Here is a 15,267-nt window from a genome sequence, read left to right on the forward strand (position 1 = left end):
TGAATAAGCACGTTAAGTCAATAATAAACATTTATATTTTACGTCAATACTTGGTAGATTGTAGACTGTAGTTACCATCTATGAAATTTATACATAAAAATTGTGAAATTAATTATATAGTTCGTTAATTAAATTGTTTTAAAAAAAAAAAAATGTACTAAAATATGCTTTTTTATTTTTTAAATCCCAAAATATGCAATTAAAATATGAAACCATAAAAATAGTATTATTTGATTCAGTATAACATGAATTAAATTTGTATCCAGGTTAGCATTAAATTGGATAAATAGAAAAAAATATGCAATTTCATAAACATCCGAGCCCTAATAATAAATATAGAAGCATAAGGCAATTATACAATGTACAATACTTATAAAGAGTTAATAAGCTTCATATTGCAATGCCGTTTGATAAAAAATTAATGGTTTGCCTAAAACTTACATATTATCAAAAGAAAAGAAAACACAAAAATGTTATAAAAATTTTTTCTTTGTTATTAAGTAAAAAGAGACAATGTGCAAAAAAAACACATCAAAAAAAAATCTCCATGTATAGAATATTAAGAAAAAATAATAATATAAAAAAATAAACATATCAAAAATATAGTCCTTCTGATGATTTGTAAAGCCTAAGACAAATTGTGGAGTCTCAAAATATTATGACTCATAAGAAAACAATTCAATGGTAAATGAAATTTTAATTATGAATTACAAAACAATAAAAATTAACAGGAACAAACACTCATCATAACAAGTATCATTGAATTTAATTTTATATATGAAATAATATTTTATACTTCAAATTCTTGGTGCAGCATATTCTAATTTCAATAATTCATAATGTGCCTGATCCTGAAAAAAAAATAAAATATTTTAGTTTTAATAAATATATTATCTTGAACTGTGTTGTTAAATAAAAAATAATTATTCTTAAACTATATACATTTTTAAAGTGTGAAATTGTTACAACAGATTTAAAATTGAATACATTTATAAAGATAATGTGCAAAATGATTATTGAATAATAGAAGTTAAAAATCAAATATCAAGAAACTTTTGATAAAAAAAAATAAATTAAGTTAGAAACTCAAAAAAATGATATTGCTGTTAATTTTATATTACAAATGTTGCACTTTTTTTTTTACTTATTATCATATTTTTGCACTGAAAGTTTTTTACATTATAATTTTAGATTGGGACTCTCAAAATCTAGTGTTAAAATATTTAGTTGTAAAAATCTATCAAATAATTCATATTAATTTATAAAATAATAATTAATAACCTTAGGGATTTATTTTAAAAAGACAAAGCATTATTTATCTTAAAATGTTCGGTGAATCTCTCTGTATATAAAATATTATTGACTTATCATAAATATAAATTATTTTATTATAAAACAATACTTTTAATTTGGATACAAATTAGCCAAATTTTTTAATCTAAATTTTTCTCCTCTAATATGACCCATATAGTGGCTAAAATTTAAAAAAGTAATTAAAAACTATAAAATTTACAGAATAAAAATTAAAGTCTTATCCATAATATATTAACCATGACAATAGAGATGAATTTAATTTTAATTCATAGAGTATTTTCCAAATTTAAGTATATGCCAAAAACATTTGATGCCAATCAAAGTCATTAAATGATTAATATATATTAATATCTTTTTTTTCTAGTTTTATGAAAATTAAATGCATATTATACTATTTTATATTACCTATTAATCTTAGCCTCTAGCTATGATTTACGAAACATAAAAGTAACAGAAGAATAATTTATAAACTATTCATAAAAGAAGAACAATACATTTACCATGTTAGATTCAATTTTTTTGTGTCCTTTCAGTTAAATTTTTTTACTATATTTTATAAATTCATCATGAGTACAAATTTTTCACATTTGTAATTTTTATATCTCATTGATTTAATAATTTTTATAATCTTATAAGTGTGATTTAATTTTTTAATATCATAATTAGTATAAAATATTTTTTTCCTGCAGTATCACAAACCTAATATGTCTTATAAGAAAACAAGTATACAACATTAAATGGGTAGTATAATATAATATAATATAATATAATTTAATACCTCAGCAGATACTGAAGGCCTTATTTTCATCATTGCTTCTTCAAAGTGTTTACTCTGGATTGCCAATTGTTTATTCACATCATTTGAACTTATATATTCTTGCAGACATAAAATACCTGCTTCTCGTACAAGTGCAGCTAAATCAGCTCCAGTGAAATGAGAACATTTTTCATTTTTGCCAATCGCTTCCAAGTCTACATCATCAGCCAACACTGGTTTTTTACGATTCTAAAAATACAACAAGTTTTTAGTATTAAAATTGATTAACTTAATAATGTTCTTCATACTTTAGTCACTGCTTTTAATATGTCTACGCGGCCTTCTTCATCTGGCAATCCAACATATAAAACTTTATCCAAACGTCCTGGTCTAAGTACAGCAGGATCTATCATATCTGGCCGATTTGTTGCACCCATAACAAAAACACCACCACTTCTACCACCTTCAAAACCATCCATTTCAGTTAATAATTGATTGACAACACGTTGACCAGAACGACCATTTGCCTAAACAGAACAAAATAATTCTATAACATATACACAAACAAAACTAACATTAATTATATATTAAGTAATTATACACACATCCATGTCACTTCTTTTAGGACAAAGTGCATCAATTTCATCAAAAAATATGACACAAGGCTGTGAATTGCGTGCTCTTTGAAAACACTGACGTACTCCTCGTTCACTTTCACCAACATACTAATAGATCAAAATAATAAAGTTAATTAAACCATATAAAATTAAGCGAGTATATTATACTTACCATATTCAATAATTCAGGGCCTTTAATAGATATAAAATTAATACCAGCTTCATTTGCTACAGCTTTGGCTAACAATGTTTTACCACAACCTGGAGGTCCACATAACAGAACTCCAGTAGGAACATCTAAACCCAATGCAGTGAATTCTTTAGCGTGAGTTACAGGAGCCTAAAACAATTAAATAAGTTGTTTATATTACAAATCGGTAAAAATAAAAATAATAATATCAATATACTGACCAACATAGCCATGTGCAGTTCTTCTCTTATTTTCTTTAGAGAACCGATATCATCCCATGTAACATTGGGCACTGTAACAAATCCTTCTCTTTTGGATGAAGGAACCACTTTCTTCAGAGCTTCTATAAAATCATTTAATTCAATTTTTATTTCACTCATTTCATTTGTCGGAATAAAATTATCTGAACGAAGCAATTTCAATGTATTTTTGACTTCATTCTTGTTTGAAGATAACAATTGTTCAGTCTCATCAGGTTTATCGTCATCAGATATTACTTGCAACTTCTTTTTTATAGCTTCAATAGTTCTATTAAAATACATTAAGTAAAATAATACTTTAATAAGTAAATTATTAGTATAAATATATTTCAAATCGTTGAATAACAAAGTGTTAGTATTCTTTATAAACTTTACTTTATAGTAATTTGGTGATTTAAATTGAATTTGAACTAAATTATAGGCTTTAGGGATATAGAATGTTTGTTATTTTTAAAATATTCTTTGCTCAATTGTCTACACACATTATTGATCTAACATTATAAGATTCAAGATTTTTAGCTTAGAAATGTTCTATTGCATTAATAATTACTAAACAAAAAGTATTCATTTATAAAATGTATGCATATTTATAACAATAAAATAAATGTTATTTAACTCTTTACAGAATATTTGACATACAGAACAGTTAATTTAATAAAACAATTATAATGTTGTATTATTATTAAAGTTATTCCACTAGTTAAATTAACCTATTATGGGATTTAAAATAAAAAATATTATAAGGTTCTCTATAATATTAAACTTTTATAAATGTTTACATTACGAAGCAAATTATGAGTAAATGTACAATTTTAAAATATACATAATTTACATAAAAATGTAACTATTAAAAAAATTGAGTAAAGGCCCTTAGATTAAACATTTACCTTAAAATGTAATAATAGATAAATTTACTCTAATGCCAAAGAACAGTAAAATTAATTATTTTGAACATAACATTTACTATATGTTATTCATTAGTACAACAGAGACAACACATGTGGGTAAGAATTTTATATCATTGCTAATGTGAGAACTGAAATAGTACTAGAACATCAATGAAAACTGAATGGTTGAAATTGTATAAATGTTAAATAATCATAATTGCTAATAAATTGGACTAAAGTATACCTAAACATTAATCTAAAAATAAACAATTAAAAATTAGTTTTGTTTTCGTACTTTGCATAATACGTCAAAAATAAAAGGTCCAAGGTAAAAACTTCATTAGCTCTGCTTAGGGATGATTCTGTTTAAGAATAATTAGTTATAGCATAATACAAAATATTCATTTTACTTTTCAAATAAATAAATATATAAAATTAGGTTGGGATTTACATAAATTAACTTTACATTAACTAATTACAGAATTAGAAATAATACAATATAATACATATCACTTTTTTACTACAAAACTAATAAGTATAAAATAGAAACATTTACCTATTAGCTGCTATAGTTGCTGCTTCTCTTGTGAGGGATTTCAAATCAGCACCAACATAACCTGGTGTTAATTCACTTAATTTATCCAAACTGACAGTTGGATCAATTCGTAAATTTTTGCACATCAGATCTAACATTGCTCTACGAGATTGTCTATCAGGAATACCGAGGCAAACTTCACGATCAAACCGGCCAGCTCGTCTCAATGCTGGATCTAAACTGTCAGGACGATTTGTAGCACCAATCACAATTACTTTGTCATCATCTTTTAAACCTAAAATCAAATGAATGTAAAAATATACAATAATTATAAATCATTATAATTATATTTTAAATTATTGTTCTCACTATCTAATGATGATAGTAATTGAGCAACAATTCTACGTTCCATATCCCGTGAAGTTGTTTCTCTGTGTGGAGAAATTGAGTCTACTTCATCAATGAACAGTACACAAGGTGCTGATTTAACAGCAGTTTCAAACAATTTTCTCACTCGTTTTTCTGACTCTCCACTTATACCGACAACTAGTTGTGGAGCAGCAATGCTTATTAATGGAATTTTTAACTCCTAAAATGCAATAATTGTTAATACTAAAAAATATTAATGAAAAATAATGCATGCATTTACATACTCCTGCTACTGCCTGTGCTAAGAGGGTTTTACCACAACCAGGTGGGCCATGCAATAAAAATCCTTTTGGAGGAGATACACCTAATGTCTTATAAACTTCTGGGTGCTTGATATGCATTATTAGCTGACATATTTCCTAAACATAGTGATAATATGATCAAATTACTAAAACTATGTAGAGCTTATTATGATTAATTCTGTTTAATACCAATAACACTGAATCACAACCAGCTAAATCATCAAACGTTAAAGTTACTTCTTCAGCAGTACCTAATTGTTGACAAACTTTTTTCAAAGGTGTTGGCATTCCTTCGACAGTTTTGTCTAAATTGTTTTTTCTTTTTGCACTTTTCATTGGCATCTTGTCTATTACCCAACCAGGCTGTAAATGATAAATTAATTAATTTTCTTAATTCTAAGTGTTAATACTTATCAAATTAAATACCATGATTTCAGAGTCATTAGGAGGGTAAGTAGCTGGCTTATTTTTTTCACTGTTGGTAGTTAAATCATAGGTGAAAGAATTTAATCCAACTCTAAAATTATATTTTATGTATTATAAATACTTATTATAAACATTCTAGATTGCATAATTATTTAGTACATGAATAAGTAATGAATCATTAACGAGCTTATAGTCTTTTTAACATGATTTAGTAACCAATTATTGGTTTATTACATTTAAGTGAATTATTAAATTAATTAATATTTATGCAATCCGATATAACAAAATAAAATAAACATAATGTATACTCCTGGGCTAATTCCGAAGCTGAATTGTTTACTTCAGTAATATAATGGTTTGAATTTTCTGGAGGATCCAAATCATTTGTTATGTCAATATCCTCATCTTCAGAAGATATTATGTCAATTGTTGAGTCTTCTGATGCGTATTCTAATGCTTTGGCACCTTTTAATTTTTTTGTTTCATCGAGTGCAACTAACGCTAAAATAAATACAACATTACGAAGAGATAAAAGGTTAATATTAACAAGATACAAACCTCTAGCAGTCAAAGTTAACATAACACCCCAAGGTTTCCTATTATACTCTGGATACTCTGTTCGCAGGGCATTGACAATTACTTCTCTATCAAGAAATCTTGGTTTTTTTGTTGATAGCAAAAAGCGGTTTAAATACTATAATAGATTAATTACATTTGATATAAAAAGCATTCAAAAATATATTTTATTCGATTTAATTACTTGCTCAATACGATATAAGATACTTCGATCCGAATATTGAACTTCTGACCATGATGTCTTACCCAAATTTTTTGAACTGAAATTAGTCTGTAAATCGTAATAAGGTAAATGCAACATTTTGAGGGTAATAAAATCTCTAACAAATTTTTAATAATTGATAATAACTATTAATTAGCAAATAAACTTGTGTAACACAAAATTAAAAATTGTTTAGAAAAAAAAAAATTTTGAAAATATATCAGTAATAATATTATGAACAATACTATGTGATAACGATAAGCCAGTGCATCATGCGACACATAACCTATAAAAAAAAACATACAATCGAAAGAGAAGTATAATTATTATCATTTTGTGTAACGGCTATTCATTATGATTGTTTTTCTGAATTCTCCCCGATCGTGTTTTATTTTTTAATCGAACCAAAAACGACGGCGTAGGAAAATTATATACTAATATTCTAGAAATTAAAATATATATCCGTTTTAATATTTTACTTATACTTTTATAAAAATTATTAACACCGTAGTACCTACTACCATTGTACGTATACCATTTTATATTTTATATACTTAATCAAAATATTTATTGATATCTGTGACTTAATCAATGCTCTATGAGCCACACATGTGATTTAATATTCGTAGTTACCATACACCACTTATACAGTATACATTGTACCACGAGAAAACGCACACGGTTCGCTGCGATCGTAGAATTTTGCCTATTTTAAACTCCTTAAAAATGGTCTTTTATGTGATTAAAAGACTGTTACAAATTACTAATTAGCAAATAAAAACATATTAATACCGTTCGTTTTGGTGGCGAGTGTGTGTAAAAACTGTAAAAGAGTAAATTGGCATGATGAATACAGATAATGGTGTCTGGGATATTTTGCTATATGAATTTAGACGAACGCGTTTTTTACACGTTTTGTTCTAATCTATAATAGTCTATACCGTAGAATTATCACAATAACAATTATTTTTTATAGCGTTACAAAAATGATTCAGGGTAAAGGGGAATTCCAAAAAAAAATCAACCGGAATTTTATGTAGGTAAATAAAATATTGGCAATGGATTTCCCATTTCTTGTTTAAAAAATGAAATAATCTATTGAAGACAATAATATTGGAATACCTTCTATTATAATTAAAATAATTTATTCCTACACATTTTAGACGTGATTTATAAATATATTTTTAAAATTTGGGTTTTATTATTAAATAATACAATAATAAATACAATAAACAAGGATTTTTTGTCGCACACTTTGACAATAGTTTCAATTAAACAATACACTATATTTTATTTTGTATATTATTTATTAATCGGAAAATGGTATGGACTATTTTAAGCTCTCAATATTTGATCGAGCGAACGAGGACTTAAGAATTTCGTCGAATCTGTTTATTACTTTTTGTGTTTATATAAAAATATGTCCAGAGTTAAGAAACAGAAAATCATAAAATTAATCATTGTAATTACCTACGTTTTTTTTCATATTTCTACTGTGGCAAAACAAAAAACGATAGAAAGATAGATTAAATTTAACTCGGAAAAAGTTAGATACAACTCAGTTATATTTAAAAATAATTTCTTTATTTTACTAGAAAAATCAATTTTATTATCTATCAAAAATCAACTTAAATGTTGAAAAATTTCTTAAAGTTTCTACGATTAAACTTTTTAATACTTTTTGAACGATTTTAGACGCGAATATCTAAATTCAACGTTAATATAAATTTAAACTTCAGATGTTTATAAAAAATATTAGTGTAATATTAGGTACTTTGTGTTAATTTATGACTCTTTACTCAAAAATGAAAATTGTATGTTACATATACATAGAAAGATTAGAAAAACTAAGAATGTCGAAAAAATAAAATATCTCTATAAATACTAAATAATATAAAAAGTTTTTAAATTTTTTCATGTCTAGTTAAAGCATGTATGAATATTTGGTTAAAATGTTAAGTTTCTAATATTATTTGCTTTTAAATTACAATAAAAAAAAAAAATACATAAATCCATGTATAGCTAAACCCCGATTTAAAAAATTAAAACGGTAAAACGAAACCATTATTAATCACCTTCGAATAGTTTGAATAGGGCAAACATTCCTAACAAACAACCACCTCATGTCAAAAACGACCCAGCCATGTGTGAATTGAATTGAATGGATTATATCTTCAAGTACATCTTAACTAAATGCCAAAAATTCGAATACTCAAGAAATAAACACTACATTCCACGACAATATTAGGAGAAGCACTACAACCTTACCTCCGCTCAAATAATAATATCATTAACTTCCTAAAGAAAAGTGAACTAAACTTAATTTAATTTAAGCTAAATCTAAACTACAAATATTGTGTAAATATAATTTAAGCTATAATGACCTTAGATTCCAATGTTAAGAAGTATAATAAAAATAAAAATAAATTATTTTATTTTGTCAAGCACTGTGGATTATCGTAAAAAATTCCATTGATATTTTCCTAAATTTATTTTTGTTTATGCGATAATTTTGAAAAATACTGAATATCTTTAATAATTGAAAAATAAAAAATTACAAACTCTTATCTAAAAATCAATGAAATCGATAAAATTATTAGTTATAAGTGATTGTAAAAGTTGTCACGAGGGAACAGGAAAACAATGAACGTATTCGTCAGCCAATCAATTAATCGATTTGTTTATTTTATCATCTATCAAAACAATATTTTTTTTATTAAATTAAATTTTGGGATAATTATTGGTTATCATCCAAAAACATATTGTCGGGATATCGGGACGGTTTATTCAAATCCGGTAAAGTCACAATAGCAACTCTAAGTTTTAAGGGTCGAAGTTATGTACCTACCTGATTCTTTTTTAATCTATTTCCGACAATTTAGAGTTTTTATAGTATATTGTTGAAGGGTCTGTGGGACGAGTATTTACATGGACCACATCACTGTGTTAGGAAAATTATCTGGATTACCCTTCTACATTAAAAATTCCTAAATAAACTTCTGATGAGTGTTGTTATAGATTTATAATTGTATAATTAATTACTCATATTGTGGGTGTATAAAAACTATTTAATAATCTATAAATGGGCCTTTTTTAGTCGTTTGGCCAAAATTAATGAACCGCTATTAGAAATCACACGCCTTGCTGAATATTTTCACGTGAAAGAGCCATATATAAATTTATCAATAAAATACGTCCATTGCTATACTTTTACAATTATTTTATTGTAATTATTATTATTCAAAATCACTTACCTGCGTTGATTCCACTACGACACTGCTTGACGATTATTACACATAATCGTATTTTCGTTTTAATAAAAATTTAAATGTTCAGTGTTTTAAATTTTTAATCAATGGTGAATTTCTAGAGAAAGATGATAATGATCCTATTGTTACAACTAATTGAATACATTTAGTCGAACACAACTGAAATAGCTTGAAACGATATATAAACAAGTAAATAGATAGATAATTTGTACCTACTAATTTTGAAGATTTTGAAGTATTAATAAATTATATATTTGTCTGCTAAACATAAATATAATAATGTTAATAATAAACACAAAAAAGTATCATTAAATTATTTTTGAAACATCATAATATATCTATATTCTACGTACATTATAATTACATGAAAACATGTTTTTGTATTTAAAATATTAAAACATTCATTCTTTTTTTAGCAGCATAGCTTTCTGTGTACATTCCTTAAGAACTCGTAAATAATGAAGGGGACTTGTATTAAATTCTAAGTAGAGCGATGAATGCAGTAATAGTTCAACAATGGAGTATGTTTGTGTATTTTTTTATCTGTCATCAAATTTAAGAGCATTTAAAATATTTCAATCTTCTATTTAGAGGGTGATTTTTAATACAAAAGCAAACCTAATTGGTGCTTAGATTATTTTCAAAAGTACAATTTCCGAGTACTTACTATTTAAAATACTCAGCTAAAAGTCTAAAACAAAAATTCAATTACAGGAAAATGGGAGTTTAATATATTTACCTAAAACTACCTAACTTAAAAACAATGTTGTTATTAGAATATAAATAACCGTTGAGTTTTAAAATATTTATCAAACATCTAGAAAATAATTTTTTAAACATGATAACATTTCTTCTTTTTATTTTTTTAATTAATAAATGATAACATTTTTGTTACTAAAAATATCTTGAAAATATTGTAACCATTTAAAAAATATTAATTGAAATAAAAGTAAATATTAATTAATATTAATTTAAAGCGTTTTAATACTTCTTTATATACTTTCATTTTAACATAGTTCTACGCTGATAATAATAACGTTCTAAATAATATAAAATCACATAAATTAATTAAAATATAAATGCATTTTTTTCTAATTCGAACATTGGACATTAGTGAACTACAATTCACGAATACCTATTGTATATACCTTAAGTAAATAAAACAAAACAGTAATCATTACAAAATATTTCTTCCAAAAATTAAAAAAGCCTATATTAAAAACTGACGTACAGCTAAGTATACAAAATTAATACAACAAAAATGATTAGTATAAATACTTAGATTAGGTATTCTAACTTTATCCATTGATATTTATTATTGCCAAACGAAATATCTTTATACCGTCATAGTTACCAAGTGGCAAATTGTAATCCATAATATATGCATAGTAAATGAATGTAAAATTGACGGCTGTTACAGGACTATGTATTGTAGATAGATATGAATAATTTATGTTATCAATCAAATAGTAGATAATAATAAACTACAATAAATGAACAACACATTTTTTTTTTTTTTTATCTGATTAATCTTCGACTTCTTTGGCAATAGCTGCAGTTGTACAATATGCTATACTATTATGATAAATTTTATTTGTTATATTTTTATCAGCCTTTCTTTAAGTTATCAACTATCATCATTAGTCAGTATTCATCAATATATTTTAGTAACTATTTTGTTCGCAATGAATAAAATGATTTTTATTAATGTTTAATGATTATAATTAAAGTAATATTAAAAATAGATTCGAATAAAATGATTTACATTAAACAAAAATACAATACCTACTGAGTATTATAGTAATTAGCTATTTATTATTTTTTTTAAACGTCTAAACGACAAGTTTGTAAGCTTATTGAAAATCGTAAACACATAGGTATATTAAATTCAAGACTATAGACATTTTAGGAAATAATGATAATCCGTATTAATAAATTGAGCAGTATTCTAAGTGTAAATATGTACTCAGTATTTTCGGTATTTCCTGATCGTACATTACACTAATATTATGATACCTTTAAGACCTAATGAAAATTATCATCAATAACGTTATCATTATCTAAATTATTATTTTATTTTATATGAAGTCAGGCTTAGTTTATATTATAACTGTTAGGATTTACTTTTGATGGATTGACTGCAATCAAGTGCGTACAAGTTTTAATAAAGTATTAAACGTTTACAGGTTAATAAAAAATATAATTGATTTACGAAGACAATTTTATCATAACTCTTAGTAATATTTAAATTTCATAACTTGTTTCTATGGTAATTGCTAGGTAGTTAATAAAAATAAATAATAATTTTTTTTAAACGTGAAAATTTGTTTAATTTTATCGAAATTAAAAACAAACTTGCACTATAATATTGGTTTCATATTATTGAAATAACTAAATAACTATAATAGATAGTAACTATTATTTTGATTTCTCTAGTACGTTTACATTCGTTGACATTCTTGAAATTAATTAGGTAATATATGAATGTTTCATCATTGCCTGACATTATTATACATTAATAATAATATAATACATATTATTATAAGTTAGACATTATTTAAAATAGCTAGGTAACAAAAGTCGTTAATATAACTTAGCAAAACAGTCATTATCGCTCTTGACTAGTAATTCACTAAATATCATCATTGCCGCTAACATACATTGTACGTTATTACAACATTGACAACAGTTTACATAATAATATAGGTATTAATATTATACCGTTATAAAGCATTAATTCGAACTGTAGTGTAACTTCAGACGCATGTTTTATTTTAAATAGACGTTTGTTAATAACAGATTGAAAAACTTCATTCTTTTTGTTGATTTATTTTCACTACTTTTTATAAAAAACATTCTATTATGTCCAAACTTATCCTTTATATTTCTAAATTCGTCTTACCAAAAAAAAAAAAAGAATAACACTTTAAATAAATGCATGTCCGAATTTATGACAAATAAGAGGTAACTTCAAACATCATATATTATATGATATACCAGTATTATATACAAATATAATTATTAATCGCAAGTTTTAAAATTGTTACTGTAAGTATGACATAAGTAATAAATTGTTACCTAAAATTTATCATAGGAACAATTTAAATTAAGTAAAAAATTATATTATTTTATGACAGAAATAGCTAAACATTGCCTAACTTATGTTATATGATGGTAGTTTAATTTATGCGTATGCATTATATATGTATAGTATAAATTTAAGCATATTTTTACACGTAAATGCGTAGTATAAGTTAAAACAGTAGTAAATATTTTTCACGTGTAAACCTATAAAATATAAAATAAACAGAAATTTAAATTTGATTTAAATTAAATTATTAGTTCTTAATATTTTTTGTCCATGTATTTCCTCCTCTTTTTAAGAATACAATTTTTAAAAATTAACTTAATCACTATATTATACCTTTCGTAAATATAAAACTGTTAAGTATCAGTTATAAGTGAATTATTTTTATATATATTTATATTGTTAGTATAATTCGAGAACATTAATGTGGAATAGCAATTTAAATAACATATGATCTACTAAAACTTGATAGTGTGAAAACTATTATAATAACATTAATAATGTTTTAAACTAGTTTTTGAGGATTTAATAAGTCAAGTTATTAATTAACTTATAATTGATATTGGACTACAAATAAAATTCTAACCTATGTTTATGGTTTCCATATAAATAATAATCAATTAATAAATATCTACTAAAATAAAAATAAAACAATTATTAATGAATTCATTTAATGTGTAGTAGGTAAAATAGGAAATTTAGTACCTAATGCAAAGACATATGGATTTTTTTTGTCAATAAATAAGAAAAAAACTGATTGAAAATCGACAAAAACAATAGTATAACCATAATATACACATAACGTTTAAATATTTAACTATAGTATAATATCAGTAGGTATTACATATAGGATAAAACGCATATAACCTGCTTAAGAAAACCCGAAATTATACTACCTGTATTTTAAAACTGAAATAGTGAAAATATAATTATTCAAGTATATTTTATTAGAATAATGAAATATTGTACAAAACTTTATTAAATTAAAATAGTTAACAGATAAGAAAGCATAAAAGGCAACTACTCGATACCAGCAAGGCAGTTAATTATAAAGAAATTATGCCTAAAGATCTTTTACAGTATAGGCTAGTGTGTTATAAACAATGAGCGTTTTCAATTATTAAAGGTATACTGCAAGAACAATAATTTATTTATGATTTCGAATTTAAAGAGGCGACTACTTAATGATAACCTTTTTCTCTAATGTACACTTCTAACAGATTTAAATAATGTAATAACATGTTATGTAATCATGGATTAAAGTCCATCGAAAATGTAATTATTAAAGAAAAATAGTGTTATACTAAATAAACAGTGCAACAGTGTGTGCGCATAACCTGCATAGGTGCACACTACCTATACCTATGGGAGGTACTAACTAGGTGGGTCTTCATAATCCTATACAGCCAAAACTGAGATACGTATTATTTTACTTTTTGGTTGTAATAACACTTGATACCGTTTATATGAAAACTAAATAAGGGAAAATCGGGTTTGAAGGTTTATGTAGCTGCAAAAATAATAATACCATTTAATAATAAAGCATCAAAATTTAATTATAGTAAAACACATAACAAAAAATAAAAAATAAATACCATTATACTTTGTTCACGTGGAATAAAATCAAAACAATAAAATATACACATTCAAAACAATATAATAATAATAATAATAATAATAATATCATGTGTGTCTTCTTAGCCCAAACTAATAAATACTGAATTTTTTTAAATATTTATTTGTTGTCGTTTTTATGCACGAATCATGAATTTATTATAATATAATATATTATTATTGTAAAGCTAATAATTATTGTATCATTATACACAGTAATATTTATGAATTGAAAAAAAAAAACAGATAATATTATGTTTAGTGACTAACTTTATATAAATAATATTAATGATTGATAGTAAATTTATCGTTTAATAGTACATGATGGGAGTATATCATGCGATTATATTATAATACAGGAGAGCGGTAACACGCCGCAAATAGTTCTGGTGTAGTTGGTCGGCAAATTCGGTCGCACCTAAATTAATCTAGAGAACACCTCCTCTTTCTCTCTCTAACTCTGTGTGTTTGTGTGTGTGTGTATGTGTATGTAAATCATAACGGGGAGGAATATCTCTATATATTATACTCTCTGAAGCAAGAACCACCACATATTTTTCGTTACAGAACGCTAACCATCGCGACATATTATTGTACATATAATGTAGTGTCTTTACGTGGTATATACTTATACCTAATATCTTATAAATTCTATATATAGCTACTATCATACATCATGATACGGTGCACACGTCGGATGTATACCAGCTACTATACGTAAAATAATATTAAGAGACTTTGAGAAAAAAAAAAATCACACGGTCGTCGCGAGACTTGTGAGCGCGCTCGCCGCGTCACTATTCTGCTCGAAGGGATCTGCCGAAAGTGAAATTTCAGAGATCGTTAACAGTTTTTTTGTTA

At 25.0% G+C, this 15,267-nt stretch overlaps 1 protein-coding gene across 1 annotated transcript; it reads right to left on the reverse strand.

The window, feature by feature from the left end:
- Window positions 1–677: 677 nt before the first annotated feature.
- On the reverse strand, window positions 678–6,620 carry LOC112599817 (nuclear valosin-containing protein-like). Its single transcript, XM_025346879.1, has 14 exons — window positions 6,418–6,620; window positions 6,216–6,351; window positions 5,966–6,158; window positions 5,658–5,748; window positions 5,421–5,594; window positions 5,214–5,348; window positions 4,930–5,149; window positions 4,582–4,855; window positions 3,100–3,406; window positions 2,861–3,028; window positions 2,677–2,796; window positions 2,380–2,598; window positions 2,093–2,320; window positions 678–851 (listed from the first exon to the last, which is right to left on the reverse strand). Exons 1-14 carry the CDS (start codon window positions 6,532–6,534, stop codon window positions 798–800), a joined length of 2,436 nt encoding a protein of 811 aa, XP_025202664.1. The 5' UTR covers window positions 6,535–6,620; the 3' UTR covers window positions 678–797.
- Between the last annotated feature and the right edge of the window lie 8,647 nt (window positions 6,621–15,267).

The sequence above is a fragment of the Melanaphis sacchari genome, unplaced genomic scaffold (genome assembly GCF_002803265.2).
Source record: "Melanaphis sacchari strain LSU unplaced genomic scaffold, SCAv2.0 Contig55_pilon_pilon, whole genome shotgun sequence".
Taxonomy (NCBI): Eukaryota; Metazoa; Arthropoda; class Insecta; order Hemiptera; family Aphididae; genus Melanaphis; species Melanaphis sacchari.